The 17154-nt window shown below is 42.7% G+C and overlaps 1 protein-coding gene across 1 annotated transcript in view; it reads right to left on the bottom strand.

The window, feature by feature from the left end:
• LOC308303657 (SRC kinase signaling inhibitor 1-like) overlaps positions 1–6538 on the bottom strand; it is a gene marked incomplete at its 3' end in the record, with an annotated part of 158834 nt that extends 152296 nt beyond the window's left edge. Inside the window, exons 1-2 of the mRNA XM_080748102.1 lie at positions 6430–6538; positions 5277–5491 (exon numbers count right to left, since the gene is read on the bottom strand). Of these exons, the coding sequence (XP_080604228.1) occupies positions 5277–5491; positions 6430–6520 (306 nt within the window). The 5' untranslated portion in view covers positions 6521–6538. The remainder of the gene's footprint in view (positions 1–5276; positions 5492–6429) is intronic.
• Positions 6539–17154: the final 10616 nt, after the last annotated feature.

Here is a 17154-nt window from a genome sequence, read left to right as displayed (position 1 = left end):
ACTCAAACCATTCGTCGGTGTCGGGTGGAAACCTTGTATGTCCAAAACCTTTCGTTTTGTATTTATTGTTTTAAAATGAACTAAACTAGTGGAAATAGCAGATCTACAAGATCGGCTGTTTTCACTACTTTTGCGCGACAGTTTGTGTGATGAAGCAGGGCTTTGCTTGGTGAAAAAACGTACAAACTTGAAACTTGGAGCCCGACAGTGACGCATTTCTTTTTTTAGATTATGTTTTTTTCTTCACTGTATTTTTCTTCACTGTATTTCCGCCGTGGACTGAAGACTCACCTCTTCAGACTCCACCTAAACCAGGGGTCTTCAACGTTTTCAGGCCAAGGACCCCTTAGTTGAGAGACAGATGAAGCAGGGACCCCCACAACCTGTTCATAGATTCCATATAGTTTCATCGTTTGACAGCACAATCTTCTGTGTATTTTGGATTCATGTCAATTTGTGTTTTCAGATAATTACCTGATAAACTTGACCTTTTACTCTGTCTTTCTGTCTTTTACTCTGTTGCCAAAAATAGCAGATCTACAAGCTCACAACGCCTCAGCGCAAGGCGTTATGAGCTTGTAGATCTGCTATTTTTGGCTACAGTTCTCAGAATAGGGACCCAAGGGTTCTGTTCAAGTTCTTAAAATAAAAAGGATTGGAAGATTTGGAGGACCCCCTGTAGTAACTCTGAGGACCCCCTAGGGGTCCCGGACCCCCTGTTGAAGACCCCTGACCTAAACCCAAAGCACTACTGTAACACTCCCCTTCCCTCGATAACCACACATGAAAGCTAGATAGCACTTTTAGGTTTTAGAAAAGTTTTTTTTTTTTTTTTACTGACTGAGGTGTGTGGTCTACCTGTGTAATTGTTTTTCTAGATATTCCTATGCATTTGTTGTATTGTTGTTGATGTACTGACATATTATCGTGCTTATTATATTGATGTATTGACCTGCTTTGTAAGTCGCTTTGGATTAAAAGTGTCTGCTCAATGCCTAAATTGTAATTATTGTATTTCACGGTACAGTGAAGGAACACATTTTCTAAATGAAATAGAATGACGCCTGAAGTAAGCCATTTACCATGAGAGGGAGTGGGTTGTTGGCTGATTTACCACTGTTTCAGCGACCCTGAAACAGTAAATTGCTTAGTTTTCTACCACTTCTACCATATAAACGAAAGAAAACACAGTTGTAACTTGCAAGATCTTGGAAACGTTACAACTGCAACACAACAGTGGGCGGGGTCCATGAGCCAACTCAAGGTTGTTGACTGATTTACCACTGTTTTAAGCCAATCAGAATCCAGTATCTGAACATGTGACCACAAAAAGTGGGTAGAAATCCAATTTTGAAACTCTTTTCTCTCGACTCTTCGAAAAGGCAAGAGAATGCCAATACAGTATATGTGTTCAAAAGCGACAAATCTTGGCGTAGCCATGGACTTAGACCTGAATTTAAACAGCCACATTAACACAATCACAAAGTCAGCCTGCTATCACCTCAAAAATCCATCACGTATTAACCCATTTAGGCCTAGAATTATTGATTGCTTTAACTATTTAAAAATAGCAGATCTACAAGCTCACAGCGCGGCACCTATTTTTGAAAAATCGTGAAAATGTGTGCACATTTTTCAATATATATTTTTCAAAGCAAACTTTTGTAACTCAAATATCTGCTTCTGGGGGTCCCTGGAACAACATGTTTTGAGATGGGGATTTGCGTCCGAATAAATGTAATTTTGGGGGTCCTTGACATGAAAAAGTTTGAGAACCACTGATTTAGAGGAAGGATTTAGAAGTCGGGTCAAAGATCGGGTCAAAGATATTCAAGACATTTTCAAGATTTTTCAAAAATAGCAGATCTACAATCTCACAGCGCGGCACCGAGTGCCGCGCTGTGAACTTGTATATCTGCTATTTTTCAATAGTTAAAGCATTAAATAATGGCTAAAGTGGTTAAAATCTAACGCGACTCGGACACGTTCCAGGTATTTGAGGTTTAAAGGACTTAGAAAAACTTGTCTGTGCATTCATCTTTTCAGCAGACTTGACAACTCTAAGTCTCTAACCGTGTCTTTACAGGTCTCCCTAAAAAAAGGAAATCGATCAAACGACTGCCGGCGATTCAGAGTCCTCTCTGACTCTAATACCGAGAAAGTAGAGCATATCACTCGACTCCTGTTCCTAAATCCTTACGCTGGCTCCCTGTACGTCAAAGAAATCAATTTCAAAATACAACCGCTGGTCTATTATATAAAGCTTTGAATGGTTTAGGGCCAGAATACATTTCTGATCCTGTGGGATATCATGAACCAGTGCTGTAAAGTGACTAAGTACATTTACTTAAGTAATGTACTTGAGTACACTTTTGAGGTATTTGTACTTGAGTATTTCCAATTTCTAATACTTTTACTTCTACTCCACTACATCTCAGATCCAAATATTGTACTTTTACTCCACTACAATTATTTGAAAACGTTAGTTACTAGTTACTTTGTGGATATAAATTATAATATTATTACCAGTAAGACGCCTAAGGGTGAAAAGCGATCTGTCTTGGCCATATATGGATTCTGTTAGTGTGGATCTCCTAACAGGGCATCATCTGGGATACAATCCCTTTTATGCCCATATATGGAGATCCCTAAGAGAATCCCTTTTATGCCCATATGGAGATCCCTGCTCTGTTTAATGGTATCTGAAATCACTGTGATTTCACCTGTTTATGCCCATATATGGAGATCCCTGCTCTGTTATCTGACATCATTGTGATGTCACCTGTGATGTCACAGTGATGTGTCAGGGGAACCATAGTAGTGTCAGGCGTTACCCGTACGGACAGATACGGACAAGCTGTGACGGTTCTGATAGTAAACTGCGACCTACGGTCGCAATAAAACATACATAAACCATTTTAGCCCTAATTTTTATGTTGGCTGTTTGAAAATAGCCAATCTACAAGCTCACAACGTGTCGCATCTAGATTATAGTTTTGATACTTTTTTAAGTATACAATCTGAGTACTTTTTCCAAAGGTAGTCGACAAACACATAGCTTCAGTCGATGAAATCAACACCGCCTCCAAGTACTCAACGGACAACGGTATACAGCACGAGTCATTCATAACAGGGACCGTGCAGAGAATGTTAGAGAGGCAGGGGCTGAAATGACTAAAAGGGCCTTTTGGTGAACATATTGAAGATAGCCAGTGATGTTAATAGGTTTTCAAAGTAATGGGTCCCGGGACCCACAGGTGGTCATTCGAATGAGTCCCAGAAAAAAATGATGGGTCCCCAATTTGGGTCCCCATTGTATTTATTTTTTGCATTGTGAGCTTTTAGATCGGCTATTTATATTTGCCTCTATCTTATATTATTTTACAATTAGGCTAATGTTTGGACATTTTTGATAGTATAGTTTTAGCTTGTTGATTACTTTGGTGCAATAATGGTCTTTTTTTTTCTTTTCTTGGGGTAATAAAAAGGTAACTTATAAGTACAATTTAAGGTACTTTTACTTTACTGGAGTATTTCCAATTTTCATTACTTTTACTTACTCCACTACATCTCAGAGGCAAATATTGTACTTATTCCACTACAATTATTTGAAAACTTTACTAGTTACTTTGAAAAGTATAGCCTACATAACCACTTCAGCCATGGCTATTTTCAAAGGATATTATTTGGTAACATGTGATACAGAATAATTGTGCATAATGAGTACTTTTACTTTTAGTCCTAAAGTGTAGCCTATACTTTTACTCAAGTACATTTTGAATTCCGGACTTTAACTTGCAGTAGAAGATACTTTTACTTAAGTAAAACATTTGAGTATACTTCTGTGTATGGCGAGACCACTCGACGTAATACTATGAGAAAGTGGAGCGCTCCGGAGAACGGCTGTTGTAAATCACAGATAATTAGTTTCTCCGCTTTGAAAATCAGACGTCTTTTTATGACTTAATGAGTTTATGACCCTCTGCCAGCCTCACTGACTGTGCCTCAGAAGAGCAGCCACGGCAGTAGCTTTAGCATGTAGCTAAACGTAGCAGCATCACAGAGAGAGCACGTTCATGCTGCTGCAGTGCAGAGTGCGGTGGCTCCGCTGCATGCAGAAAGAGACAGACAGACGGCAGGCAGTTTCTGGCGAGGATATTAATGAAACGAAATGCTGTTTGCGACACGTTCATTCCGCGGGGACCCTGACCGCGACGCTGTTGTTTTGCCAGTGTAGAGACGTCACGTTTCTGCGCCGTCAGTTGCACACGTTCTGTGGGGAACCCATTTTGGTGTATCACCTAACATGCTGTGCCACTATGGTCAGAGAGCGGCCCGGTGCTACGCTAAAACTCAGGCACCCATTGAATTCTGTGACCATCTACGGGCACACAGAATGGCGTCGGTGGACGATAGAACGCACTGTTGTTAGTTCTATCGTCTGTTTTAAGACTTTCTACGCGGATTTCATTTGTGTTAAAGTAGGGTTAAGTAGCATGCCTTCACCCATGAATAATGGTGGCGTCTGTGGACTTTTTAAAATATTTTTTTTTCGCGACGTGGTAAATTATTTTAACGTGGACTCCAATGGAGGCGATGCGTCCGTGGGACCCCAGGGCAATGACGTGAATGCGTCTCTAGGCAACGTGAATGCGTCAGAGACGCGGGACGCGCACGTAATGACGTCACTGGATAGCAGACCTCCAAGCTCACAACGTGTCGCAGTGACCTTGGAGGTCGGCTATTTTCAATACTTGATACCACATTACACTAAGCATAAAAAGGCAATACTGGATATGTGGCGTACACAGCATGGATTTCTACAGAGAGGGCAATAATTTCAACATAAGATGCTGCATTCAAGTTCAGGAGAAAACAATTCTCTTGAATGCTGTCTCCAGGGTATGACATGGAAAGAGGGGCATTTGCATTTCTTTCACCATAGTAAAAACTGCATTCATGGTCTGGAGAGGGCACTTTTTACCGACGGATAAAAGGGCAGGGGCTCAATCCCCCTTTGATGTATGTGTACATCGGTTACACATCGGCACTCTGAAACATTGCTATTCCGAAGATTGACTTCCATTATTCTAAATGCCGGTGTTTCATGTTTCTAAGTGGGGCTAACCCTAACCCTAACCCTAACCTCAGTAAAACTAACGCTGGTGAATGCTAACCTGGTGAAATGCTAACCTGCCGACGCTGGTAAATGCATGCTAACCTGGTGAATGTTTCTAAGTGTTTCGGAATGGAAACCCGCCCTGATAATGGTTTACCTGCCGGCCACCGGTGGGTCCCATGCCCTGGGCCACAGCGGCGCTGCTACAGGGACTGTTGGGATACTTGGTCTTCTGCAGGTCCATGAAGGCATTGCGCTGCCGCTCGATGTCGGCCTTGTGGATGCTGTTGAGCGCCTCCAGGCTCTTGGCGGCCACGGCGTTCTGCCGGCGGTCCAGGGACGACGACAGGAACCCCCCGTTGGTGTTGCTGTCTGCACAGTGGGGGGAAAGTAACCAAGTGCATTTACTTAAAGACCCTAAAACATGATGATCAGGTATTATGATTATACTAGGAGGACGATTCTTTCCAAAAAAGTGTACAGAAAGAGTGAGGTTTATGTGGCCACACCCACCAGGTCATTAAGTATGCCTGGTTGTCAGGTGGGTGGTAGCCTCGGGAACCTAGGCTTTTATTTTGGCGATCGGAAAAAATAAAATAGGTGGGTGGTGAGTGGTGACCCAGCTGAAGTTAGCCACGCCCACAGTGTTGGGTGAATGGTTAAACGAGGAGAGGGTTATTTTATGATGTCATTAAATCAGTGTTTTCCGATCGGGCCTTTTGACTCAGAGGCTTTCAGCTTTCAGGAAGAAACCAAAAATACACATGGAAGGACAATGTGCACTTTATAACCACAACCGGGGGTCTATTGGAGTAATGTTAACTTCATAGACACATACTAAACAGATAAAGTACAATTTTGAGGTATTTGTACTTTACTTGATTATTTCCAATATTTTACTTCTTACTCCACTGCATCTCAGATCCTTTCACTGCCTGCCCCACATTACATGTGAAAACTTAAGTTACTAATTACTTTGTAGATTAGGATTATTATTACAAAATGTGCATCAACCACTTCAGCCTTACACATGTCGGCTAGGGCCATTCGAAAATAGCCGATCTACAAGCTCACAATGCGGCATTGTGAGCTTGACTCATTGTGAGCTTGACGCATTGTGAGCTTCCAAATCTGCCATTTTCAAAAGATCTAAGACGTTTCTAATGAGTACTTTCTACCATTTGATACCAATGCTTTTGTACTTTTACTGAAGTACATTTTTTATTCCAGACTTCTACAGAGTATTTCTAAATAGCAGTGCTGATACATTTACTGAAGTAAAAAAAAAAATGGAGTACTTTTTCCACCACTGTCTGCGAAGCGCCGGGCCCCGCGCCCCCCGCCGCCGGCGGCCAGCGTGTGGTAATCCCGCGGGAACTCGGCATCGGCGGCAGAGATCATGGGACCCTTTCTCTTCTCCCGACCTGTTGTTCCCCAGGGCAGTGGCACAAACAAGACAAGGGGACACACACACACACACACACACACACACACACACACACACACACACACACACACACACACACACACACACACACACACACACACACACACACACACACACACACACACACACACACAGAGAGAGACAAGAGAGAAAGAAGGGGTTAATAAGTTATGTTCAACCATTTACTGTAGACCTGAACACAAATCTGTGTCACTTTAGATTTGAACCACTTTGATCAATATTTTAAGCTTTAACTATTAAAAAATAGCAGATATACAAGCTCACAGCGCGGCACCGAGTGCCGCGCTGTGAGCTTGTAGATCTGCTATTTTTGAAAATCGTGTGCAAGGCTTTGGATATTTTTGACCCGAGTCTATAAATGTCTTCTAAATTCTTCTTCTATATCAGTGGTTCTCAAACTTTTTCATGTCAAGGACCCCCAAAATTACACGTGTTTTGCCGCGGAGACCCATCTCAAAACCACTGCTGTAGTAGTGTACATCCCAGCTGTCCATGTGCGTGAGAGTCAAGCAGGAGTCAATATGAGTTCCCAGAGGTTCTTCTTTTCGCCACTAGGGGGGCGAGAAGAACAAGCAGGAGTCAGTAATCCCAAAGAATGGAACAGAACATATTGTGGGGTTCAGACAGGTCTGGTCGCTTTGAGGGCTGTGTGGAGGGAAGATGAGTTTGTGGCTGAATGCAAAGGTGTCAATTGGGTATGGCAGGGGTATGCAGCTGCCATACCCTGGGGTCCAGGGGGGGAAAATAAAAGTTACTTTTAAATATAAATCCATGAATGTCTCTTTGTCTATCTGTGCTGGTTATTATGTTGTTAAATTACAGTAAACTAACTACAAATGCAAACTTTGACAAAATGGTCACTTTAACAAGGTATTACAATTATATTCTCCACACTTTTATTCTCCCCATCTTGACGAAATGGTATATTCCCAGGTTCCGCAGGTCAGCTGCACAGGTGCAATTCATTTTATTGTTAATTGTGGCACGTTTACTAGCATGCCAAGTTTAGCTGCACTTGAACAACGGTTCCAGGCCGCCATATCCAGCCCAAGAAACCGTAGAAAGGGGGGGAAAATAGAATGTACTTCTGAAAATAAATGTATCATGACTGTTGCTAAGGTATGGCAACATGACTGGTGTCTTGCACACGCGCGCAAAGGCGCGTGTGCAAGACACCAGTCATGTTGCCATACCTTAGCTTTTTCTGAACTGCTGCCGCTGGCTGAATGTCCTCCTCATCCCCACTAGCACATTATAAAGAGAGAGGTTTAGTCAGGAAAACTCACTGCTATCTTTTTTCAAAGTAGATTTAAACATGTATTGCAACAAATGGAATACAGTTAAACTTGCTGTCAAAGGGCTCCACGTTCGGAGATGTTCCCTGAATTTTGTACCGCATGCTTGCTAAGCAAAATCAGGGAACTTTAAAGGGCCTACACCAGGGGTCTTCAACGTTTTCAGGCCGGGGACCCCCAAACTGATGGGGAGATGGAGCAGGGACCCCCTACCACCTCGTAGGGTGGGGGGGTCGGGGCTACGACATACTTTTTATTTTAAACAAGTACAAGTTATACAGCGAGCAGGGTGGGCCGTACCACTACCATTTCTAAACATACTACTTATTAACTGAGAACCAATGTCAATAATATCAACAATCTGTCAATTGCATAGTAATCATGTTTTCAAGCTATTCAAAATGGATAGAATCATGATTTATTTTTTAACATAAATGTGGAAAAAGGCAAAAAAAGAAAAAAAAACATTTTTTGAAATCTTTTTTTTTTTTTTTTTTTTTGCAATAATTTCGTGGACCCCCTGCAGTACCTCCGCGGACCCCCTAGGGGTCGCGGACCCCCTGTTGAAGACCCCTGGCCTACACCATGCTTTTAAAACTATATTTTTTGTATAAATATATGCTCAAAATTGAGTCTTAGACAGGTTTTAACCCTCAACAAACACTCTGACCATTCTTTTGTTTGTTCTAGCTCTACTATAATGAGGCTCTCCAGCTGCAATACCAAAACGGCCTCTGTTTGCTCAGGGGCGCATCTAGTGGGGTTTTTCCAGAAAAAAAAGAAGTTTTTTGAAAAAAAAAATGTTTTTTGAAAAAAAAAAAAGTTTTGGAAAAAAAAATGTTTGAAAAAAAAAATGTTGAAAAAAATTTTTTTTTGTTTTTTTTTTTTTTTGACTCTGAAAAAAAAAACGGGAAACGCGTGTGACGTCACATGCGTCAACTCTCAGAACAGCACTGTTCTGAGAACCCGTGGAAAGCTTTTCATCTTTGTCTTCCCAAAACCAGAGAAAGACACAATGTACAGAAATAGGACTTTGTGAGGATAGAAGGTGCCAGTGGGACCCCCAAAAAAGGTTTTAAAATAGAAAAAGTGAAAATTCATGGTGTAGGTCCTTTAAGCAAAACCCCCCATAGGGATACAATAGCAGTACATATGACATATTAGCTTGAATCAGCAGAGCATAACATTGCAAGTATTTGAGCCTATATGCCAGACTCTGATCAAAAAGGTGGAGGCTGGGGTGGAGGAGGCAGCTAAGCAGCAGCAGATCCGAAGCTTCAGATCAAAAACAAGCAGAGCTATGGTGAATGCAAGCCATATTTAAAGGAGCCTCCCTTACTGAGCGAGAGCTCTGATTGGAGTATGATGATGACCCTAATAATCAGCAGATCTGAGAATGAGGAGTAGGAAAGGATCTGACTGACAGCTGATTACATCTGAGGCGGGCGAGACTCACGTGTCCTGCATAAACTAACGCTATGCTTCATTTCATGCAGCTTCCTGCACAGCCACCTCCAGATTGTCCACTATAAAAGGTCAATTCATTGTCCAGGGACACACACATGTTCGGAAAGAATCCACTGGGGTCCCTGGTACTGAAATGATGCGATCTCAGCATAATGCCAGATCAGCTCAATGTTTGTGTGAGCACACACACACACACACACACACACACACACGCACAATGCTGTTTCACGTCAACGTGCACTACTGTAGTGAAAAGCTGCTTCAGCTGTTCTGTCTTTAGACATAAAAAACTATACAATCAGCTTTGGGTGATTTTAACTTGCAATTTCCCCAAAATAGGACAGTAACTTGTGTTGATGTGAGAACACGACTGGTGTCCTCAAAAGGAATCAATTTAATGTGACAACAAACTTGGGAATATATGGGACCATGATGAAACCAGTAAGCCACGTCATGTCTGGATTATGATGTTGTTCTAGTTCAGTTTGTTGCCATTCCTCGTGTTGATGTTAACCCCACCCCAAAAGATCACAGCAAAGAAGAGAACACTACAGACTTGCTAGGGCCTCAGATTTGTCGGTCAATAAGTAAGTATCCACCATCTCCTATCCACAGTACTCCCCCCTCGGATGGAGATGGAGGTGATTGTTGTCACACCGGCGACAGAGAACTTCAGTATGTGGCGCGTATAGTGCGGAGGTTTGGGGCGGAGAGGACGAGCGGCAAAGGTGACAGCACAGTTCCTTGGGGAGCGCCGGTGTTGCGCACCAGCACACCCTTGACGGGCTGCCCTGCCGTCTGACGTATTAATCAATTCAACTCAAATGCTATTTCAAAACCAACGCGTCTCGTATATCATAGGAAATATTGAGATAGCCTTCCCTTTACAGAAATAATTTACATGAATATAGTTTAATCATAAGCGATATTGTTGCCTTCAAATCCATGCAGCTACAGTATATACTGTGGAGTGTGGACCGCACAGAAGAGATTTCCATAATATTACAGTCATAGGATAACTCGCTGTCATTATGTCAAGTCTGAGGAAGTGATTATCTGAGGTGTGCGAATGTCCCAGAACTGGGACGTTGTACATTGATTCAGGCGTGTGAATAGAAAATGCAAATGCTATAAGCCTCCTCCTGGCGCTAATAATATCCGTTAAAACGAACACAATGTTGCTTGTAAACACAAGTTGTTTTAAGGCGCGGTGCGTTGCAGAGTGCCACTCTTGAGTGCATCGTTAAAACAATCGCTGAGTAGGTAAACGTGCACGGACAGGGGTTCTCGCATGCCATCCAGGGCTTCAGTTACATCATACATGGGCAACTGGCGGCCCGGGGGCCACATGTGGCCCTCACCCTCACTTAATGCGGCTCGCAGGTTGATATTGGAGTACTGATATATTATTGATTTCAGCTGTTACAATTCCAAACATGGAAGAATGACCCGCTTTAATGACTTCAGTCTATATTATTAGCTAAATGACTAGTATTACAATGTTATTGTATTTTTTATGTCCAACGTATTTGTATTTAAGTTCAAAATGTTAACATAAGAACATAAATGCATTTGAATTATTTTGAAAAAATATGAAAAAAAGGTTACTTTTCAGGATTCCCATTCAAAAATATCAAAAATAGCAGATCTACAAGCTCAAAACGTGTCGCACTGCGACACGTTTTGAGCTTTTTTGCTATGTATATGCATTGTGGCCCTCTGGAGTGAGTGAGAAAATGTAGTGGCCCTCTCCATCATCAAAGTTGCCCACCCCTGAGTTACATGGTATCGGAATGGCGTAGACTGGCATACTCGCCGATACAGACACCAGCATTTTAGGCAGTATCGGCAGATGTTCCGATACTGGCATACTGGTATCGGAACAGCCTAACCCGGGGGTCAGCAACCCGCGGCTCTAGAGCCGCATGCGGCTCTTTAGCGCCGCCCCAGTGGCTCCCTGGAGCTTTTTAAAAAATGTATGAAAGTGGAAAAAGATGGGGGGAAAAAATATTTTTTGTTTTAACGATTTTTTTATCGTCAAGTTTCAAATTTGTATGTTTTTTTTTTTCGCAAAGTAAAGCCCTGCTTCATCATACAAGACTGACTGACGCACAAAAGTAGTGAAAACAGCAGATCTACAAGCACACAACGCCTCGCGGTGCGAGGCGTTGTGTGCTTGTAGATCGGCTGTTTTCACTAGTTTAGTTCATTTTTTAAATGATAAATGTAAAACGAAGTTTTGGACATACAAGGTTTCTTCCCCCCGACAACGACGATATATAAGGCTTTTATAATTTTTTGCGGCTCCAGACAGATTTGTTTTGGTTTTTTTTGGTCCAATATGGCTCTTTCAACATTTTGGGTTGCCGACCCCTGGCCTAAACGATGATGACAGATATTATATGAGTATTTAATTCTGTAGCCTGGTGCCTCGCACCTGTCTAGCTCTGGGACCCCTGAATCATTCATGGTTTTATCCCAGCCCTCCTCTGTATTGATTTATCCTTGGGCAACTTCTGCACAGTACTAGCCATAAATTATAACTCCTGTAGAGTTTATTTTGAAGACGTTTTCTCTACAAGAGTTATAACGACGAGAGGAGTATGCCTGGTGAGGTCGTTTGGTCCTCTTACTGCTTGAAACATGCACAAATGCAAAACACAAGGTGCTCACCTCATTGGCGCAACGTTCGGAACCTCCTTTGGATGTGTCAGTCCATATTTTTTCCAATAAAGAAGTGTTTACTCAAGCTTGTCTCAGAGTCTTCCGTTTTCTCGCCGGAATGCTTCCGGAAGTTACGCCGACAAAACGTCGGAATACTTCCGCCTACAACACGTCATGTCCTAGTATGAGCGAATGGGGAAGGGGATCAACGTCACGTGATATGTGTGGCCAACATTGTGGTAAACAAGGAAAGCAATGAGATTCCGTGACAAGCTTTAGTAAACACTTCTTTATTGGGAAAATATGGACTGACACATCCAAAGGATGCTCCGAACGGTAAGAGAACAGTTGTGCCAATGAGGTGAGCACCTTGTATTTTGCACACTGAGAAAACGTCTTCAAAATAAAAGTGCTCTACAGGAGTTATAATTTATGGCTAGCACAGTACTGTACAGTAAATTCACATCCACAAGGAACACTGGCCTCACTCTGCGTATCTGGTTTGAAATGCACACGCGACAGTGCACAAATGACCATGACCATACCGACATGCATGAACTAAAAAAGCATAGTCACTCAAGCACAAGCATACAGTGTCACCACACACACACGCACGTGCGCGCACACGCACACAGAGCTTTGAAGCCCTAGCCAAGCAGCATCTGTCAATGGTGACCAGGGGCGTCACAAGGGGTAGGAAAGTGGGACTGGGTTACTAGGGCCCAAGTTGGAGGGGCCCTAGTAACTTTAGCTATTGAAAAATAGCAGGTATACAAGCTCGCAGCGCGGCACCGAGTGCCGCGCTGCGAGCTTGTAGATCTGCTATTTTTTAAGTCGTGAAAATGTGTGCAAATCTTTGAATATATGTGTTTTTTAAGCGAACATTTGTAACTCAAATTTTGCTTCTGGGGTGTCCCTGGAACTAAATATTTTTGAGATGGGGGTCCGTGGCCAAATACATATACTTTTGGGGGTCCTTCACGTGAGAAAGTTTGAGCATCACTGACATGGAAACATAGGTTTCTTGGCACACATTTTCACGATTTTTCCAAAAATAGCAGATCTACAAGCTCGCAGCGCGGCACTCGGTGCCGCGCTGTGAGCTTGTATATCTGCTATTTTTCAATAGTTAACCTTCATGGGGGGCCCGCAGTGAATCCTTGTACCCAGGGCCCCAGAATTTGGTGTGACGCCCCTGATGGTGACAAGGGGGAAACAGCCATGGGAACCCCGGGGGCAGAGGCCTGCCATCGCAGAGCAAAGCCTCTCTCGCGCCCACAGAGATGACAGGAAAACTGTCACCCATGTGTGTCAGGATTACTCAGTATAAACCTGACACAAACAGAACATGATGTCCCCCACGTGCGGTTAATGGCACAGTGCCCCCTGGTGACTGTGGACACAGCCTGCACGGCAGCAGTCGCCACACAAGCCCTACTTTAGGCTTGGATGAGCTCACACATGGCCCAAAAAATACATCAGCTATTTTCAGAATTTAAAAAAATAAATAAATAAATCTGAAAACAGGGCCGTCACACTTATTACATGATCGTCTAATCGCAATTATTTGAGGTAATCGCAATTATTTTTGCATAATCGTCATAATCGTTTACACGTTGAGAAATGTTAATATGGTTACAAACACTTTCAAAAAGTAGTGGAAATAGCAGATCTACAAGCTCACAACGCGTCGCGATGCGATGCGCTGTGAGCTTGTAGAACGGCTATTTCCACAGTCAATGTTCTTTTTTTAAGTATAACATTGTCAAATATGTCAGTAATGTCTTTTGTTATGTGTCATGATTGCCATGTGCAACTTCAAAGCCTTACAAGCCAAAACAGAAATGTAATCGTCAACGACAAAAACACAATTAAATCGTTAATCGCAATTATTTGAGTGACAATTAATCGTCATGTAAAATGTCATAATGGTGACAGCCCTATCTGAACACCTTTTGGGCTACAACGATATCGTCACTGTCGGGCAGAAACCTCGTATCTTCAAGTTTCAAATTTGTACATTTTTTCACCAAGTAAAGCCCTGCTTCATCATACAAGGCCGTCGCACAAAAGTAGTGAAAACAGCCGATCTACAAGCACACAACGCCTCGCACTGCGAGGTGCTTGTAGATCTGCTGTTTTCACTAGTTTAGTTCATTTTTAAAATGATAAATACAAAACGAACGGTCTTCCGTTCAAGGTTTCCACCCGACAACGACGATATATGCCCAAAGATGCGAGGCGGAAAGTGGTTAAAGGCGTTCTGATCGACGCCAGTGCCCTTGGGTCAATTTGTAAAACAAACTGAGAAATCCGAGCCATGAGATATAGCCAATCCTCTTTATGCTGGCTCTCTGCTACATCAAGTGCACTGGCTTCCCTGGTTTAACTTCAGGCTTTACTTTGACTCTGGTCAGGACGAGGTAGATTACAAATGATCCATCTGGGCCCTACAGACTACACCAGGGGTTCCCAAACTTTTTTGTCTCAGGGCACCCCATAAATATGTTTTTGAATCCGAGGCACCCCTACATTATAATTTTCACTCCCAGCACCTTATATTTATAGCATATCGTCGTTGTCGGGTGGAAACCTTGTATGTCCAAAACCGGGCGTTTTGTATTTAACATCTATAAAATGTACTAAACTAGTGAAAACAGCAGATCTACAAGCACACAACGCCTCGCGATGCGAGGCGTTGTGTGCTTGTAGATCGGCTGTTTTCACTAGTTTTGAGCGACAGTCTTGTATGATGAAGCAGGGCTTTGTTTTACCAAAAGACGTACACTACACATTTGAAACCTGGAGATACGAGGTTTCTGCCCGACAGTGACGATATTTTAGTGATTATGTTGCGAGGAAAACGTTGAGATGACAGCCATTTTGGTTAGAACTGGCTGAAAATAACTTTGTACTTCAAGTTTAAAATAATCATATTATCTCGCGGCACCCCTTGACTGGCATCGCGGCACCCCCGGGTGCCCCGTCACCCACTTTGAAAACCCCTGGACTACACACTTAGAACATTCAGGGTTTAAACTAGGGATGGTGACAATATGAACATGTCATGTCACGGTTATTGTTACCAAAGAAATTGCGTTTTATGATTACCGCGATAACCAAAACATCCATTATCCGGGGCGGAGCATTTGCCAAAAAGTAGTAGATCTACAAGCTCACAACGTGCTGCAAGCTTGTAGATCGGATTTCTTTTGGCAAAGAGATTTGGTAGAGAGTGAAAAAAAAGACTGTATCAAGTACGTTATTTCCAGGTCCGTTTGACCATAGAGAGTTTAAAGACCCAGTGAAATGAAAAATACATTTTTCACACTTTTAGAGCGTATCGGTGGTAATCATATGGGCATTCCTAACACTAGATGCCAAAAAAATAGAAAATAAACCATTTTTGTGTATATTTATATCAAAGGTCCCTAAATAGGCCATTCTTAATTACTTCCTGTGAACAGAAATTCACAAAGTGATGACATCGACAGGTCCGCGTGCATATAAATGAACCTTTGATTACATTGGCTCCCATACTCCCATTACTCAGATTTTAAATCCCATCGCCTGAAGGGCTGGTCCCCTTGGATTGGTTCAGAAACACACAGGCTTCCTTTTCAAACTGAAACTTCAAAATAAAATACCCAAAATAGTCATTTCATTGGGTCTTTAAATGGTACTGGATATGCCGCTCTGCAAATAAAAGGTGAATTGATCCCAGTGCGTGACGGAGGATAATTTCACGATACATTTTAATCTCCGCAATACGATTAATTAGCGATTTTTGTATCACGATAAACGATAATAACGATTATCGTCCCATCCTGGGTGTCACATGTTTGCCTCCTTTTCCCTAGAAAACAGGACTTTAAAAAAGAACGAGGACCATTGCTCGTATTTAACACCGCTAGGATCGTTTTTTTAATCTCTTTCTGTAAGTACAGTTGGGGAACCATACAGTAATTCACAGGGCTTACGGTCCGGGCTGCCTGACAGAATGGATCCATCCCGTATCGATCTGTGGCGTTCAGCCCAGCCGGTAAGGCTGCTTACATGCATCAAGGCCAGGCATTTGAGTCATTAGCCCACCGTTAAGAAACTGTAGCGGGGTTTATGCAGGACTGAGCAGGCTGCAAGCTCAGCAACACAACTGCACTTCATTTATGACCAAGTGCGCCGGATGTTGTGTTGCGCGCAGCAGTGCCGATTTTAAAGGTACATTTTGATTTAGTTTTAGTCATAGTCTTTTTTTTGTCATATTTTAGTCTGTACTCTAGTTTTAGTCGACTGAATAGCCTCTTATAAGATTTTAGTCAACTAAATCTACAGTTTATTTAGTTGACTAAAATGCATTTTGGCCTGATTGTCTCCACCAGCCGAAGGCATGGGGGAGAGTATGTTTTCCCCTTCGTCCGTCCGTGTGTCCGTCCGTGCGTGCGTGCGTGCGTGCGTCCGTGTGTCCTCGCAGTTTGTGTGCAGCTAATCTCAGTCGCCGTTGGCCCGGTCGCTGCCAAAGTGAGCACACACATTCCCTGGATGCCAATCTAGAACCTCTGCCCTAAATTGTTCAAATGGGCCTTTTCTAGCGCCACCTAGTGGCCGATGTTCGCAAAACACATTTCTGTGCACTACTCTTACAGATTTTGTCCAAAAATCCTACAAATCGGTAGGCAGTATCTCGACAGTCATGTGATCGACACAGATCTGTCCGATTTTGCATATTCCATCCTGATTGGCTAGGATTGGCTTCCAAAGTTTGTAGGATTGAGCCGTTTTGAACAAAATACCTCAAATTCCAAACGCAAAGTGCAATTATCATGAAATCGTGCACACACGTTCCCACTAGGTCGAGGAAGACATGCCACTTCAATTTTTTGAAATCAGCCTCATGGTGGCGCTATAACAGGCCGATTTGTGGTTTTACCTATAACTCCACCGATCAGTTTCAAACTTTGTAAGCGCACTCCCTAGAGGCCAAGGAAAAACCCTTTCTCTGCATTTTTCACATCAGCCTTTTATAGCGCCACCAGGAGGCCGACTTATGTAAAACACAATTTTCCCGATTATTCCTTGAGATTTTATCAAAAAATCATGCAAATCTGTACACAGTATCTCTATAGTCATGTGATCAAGTCCGA

This window comes from Nannobrachium achirus (assembly GCF_963921795.1).
Source record: "Nannobrachium achirus genome assembly, chromosome: 18".
Lineage (NCBI taxonomy): Eukaryota > Metazoa > Chordata > Actinopteri > Myctophiformes > Myctophidae > Nannobrachium > Nannobrachium achirus.
This window is presented reverse-complemented; position numbering and strand designations above follow the sequence as displayed.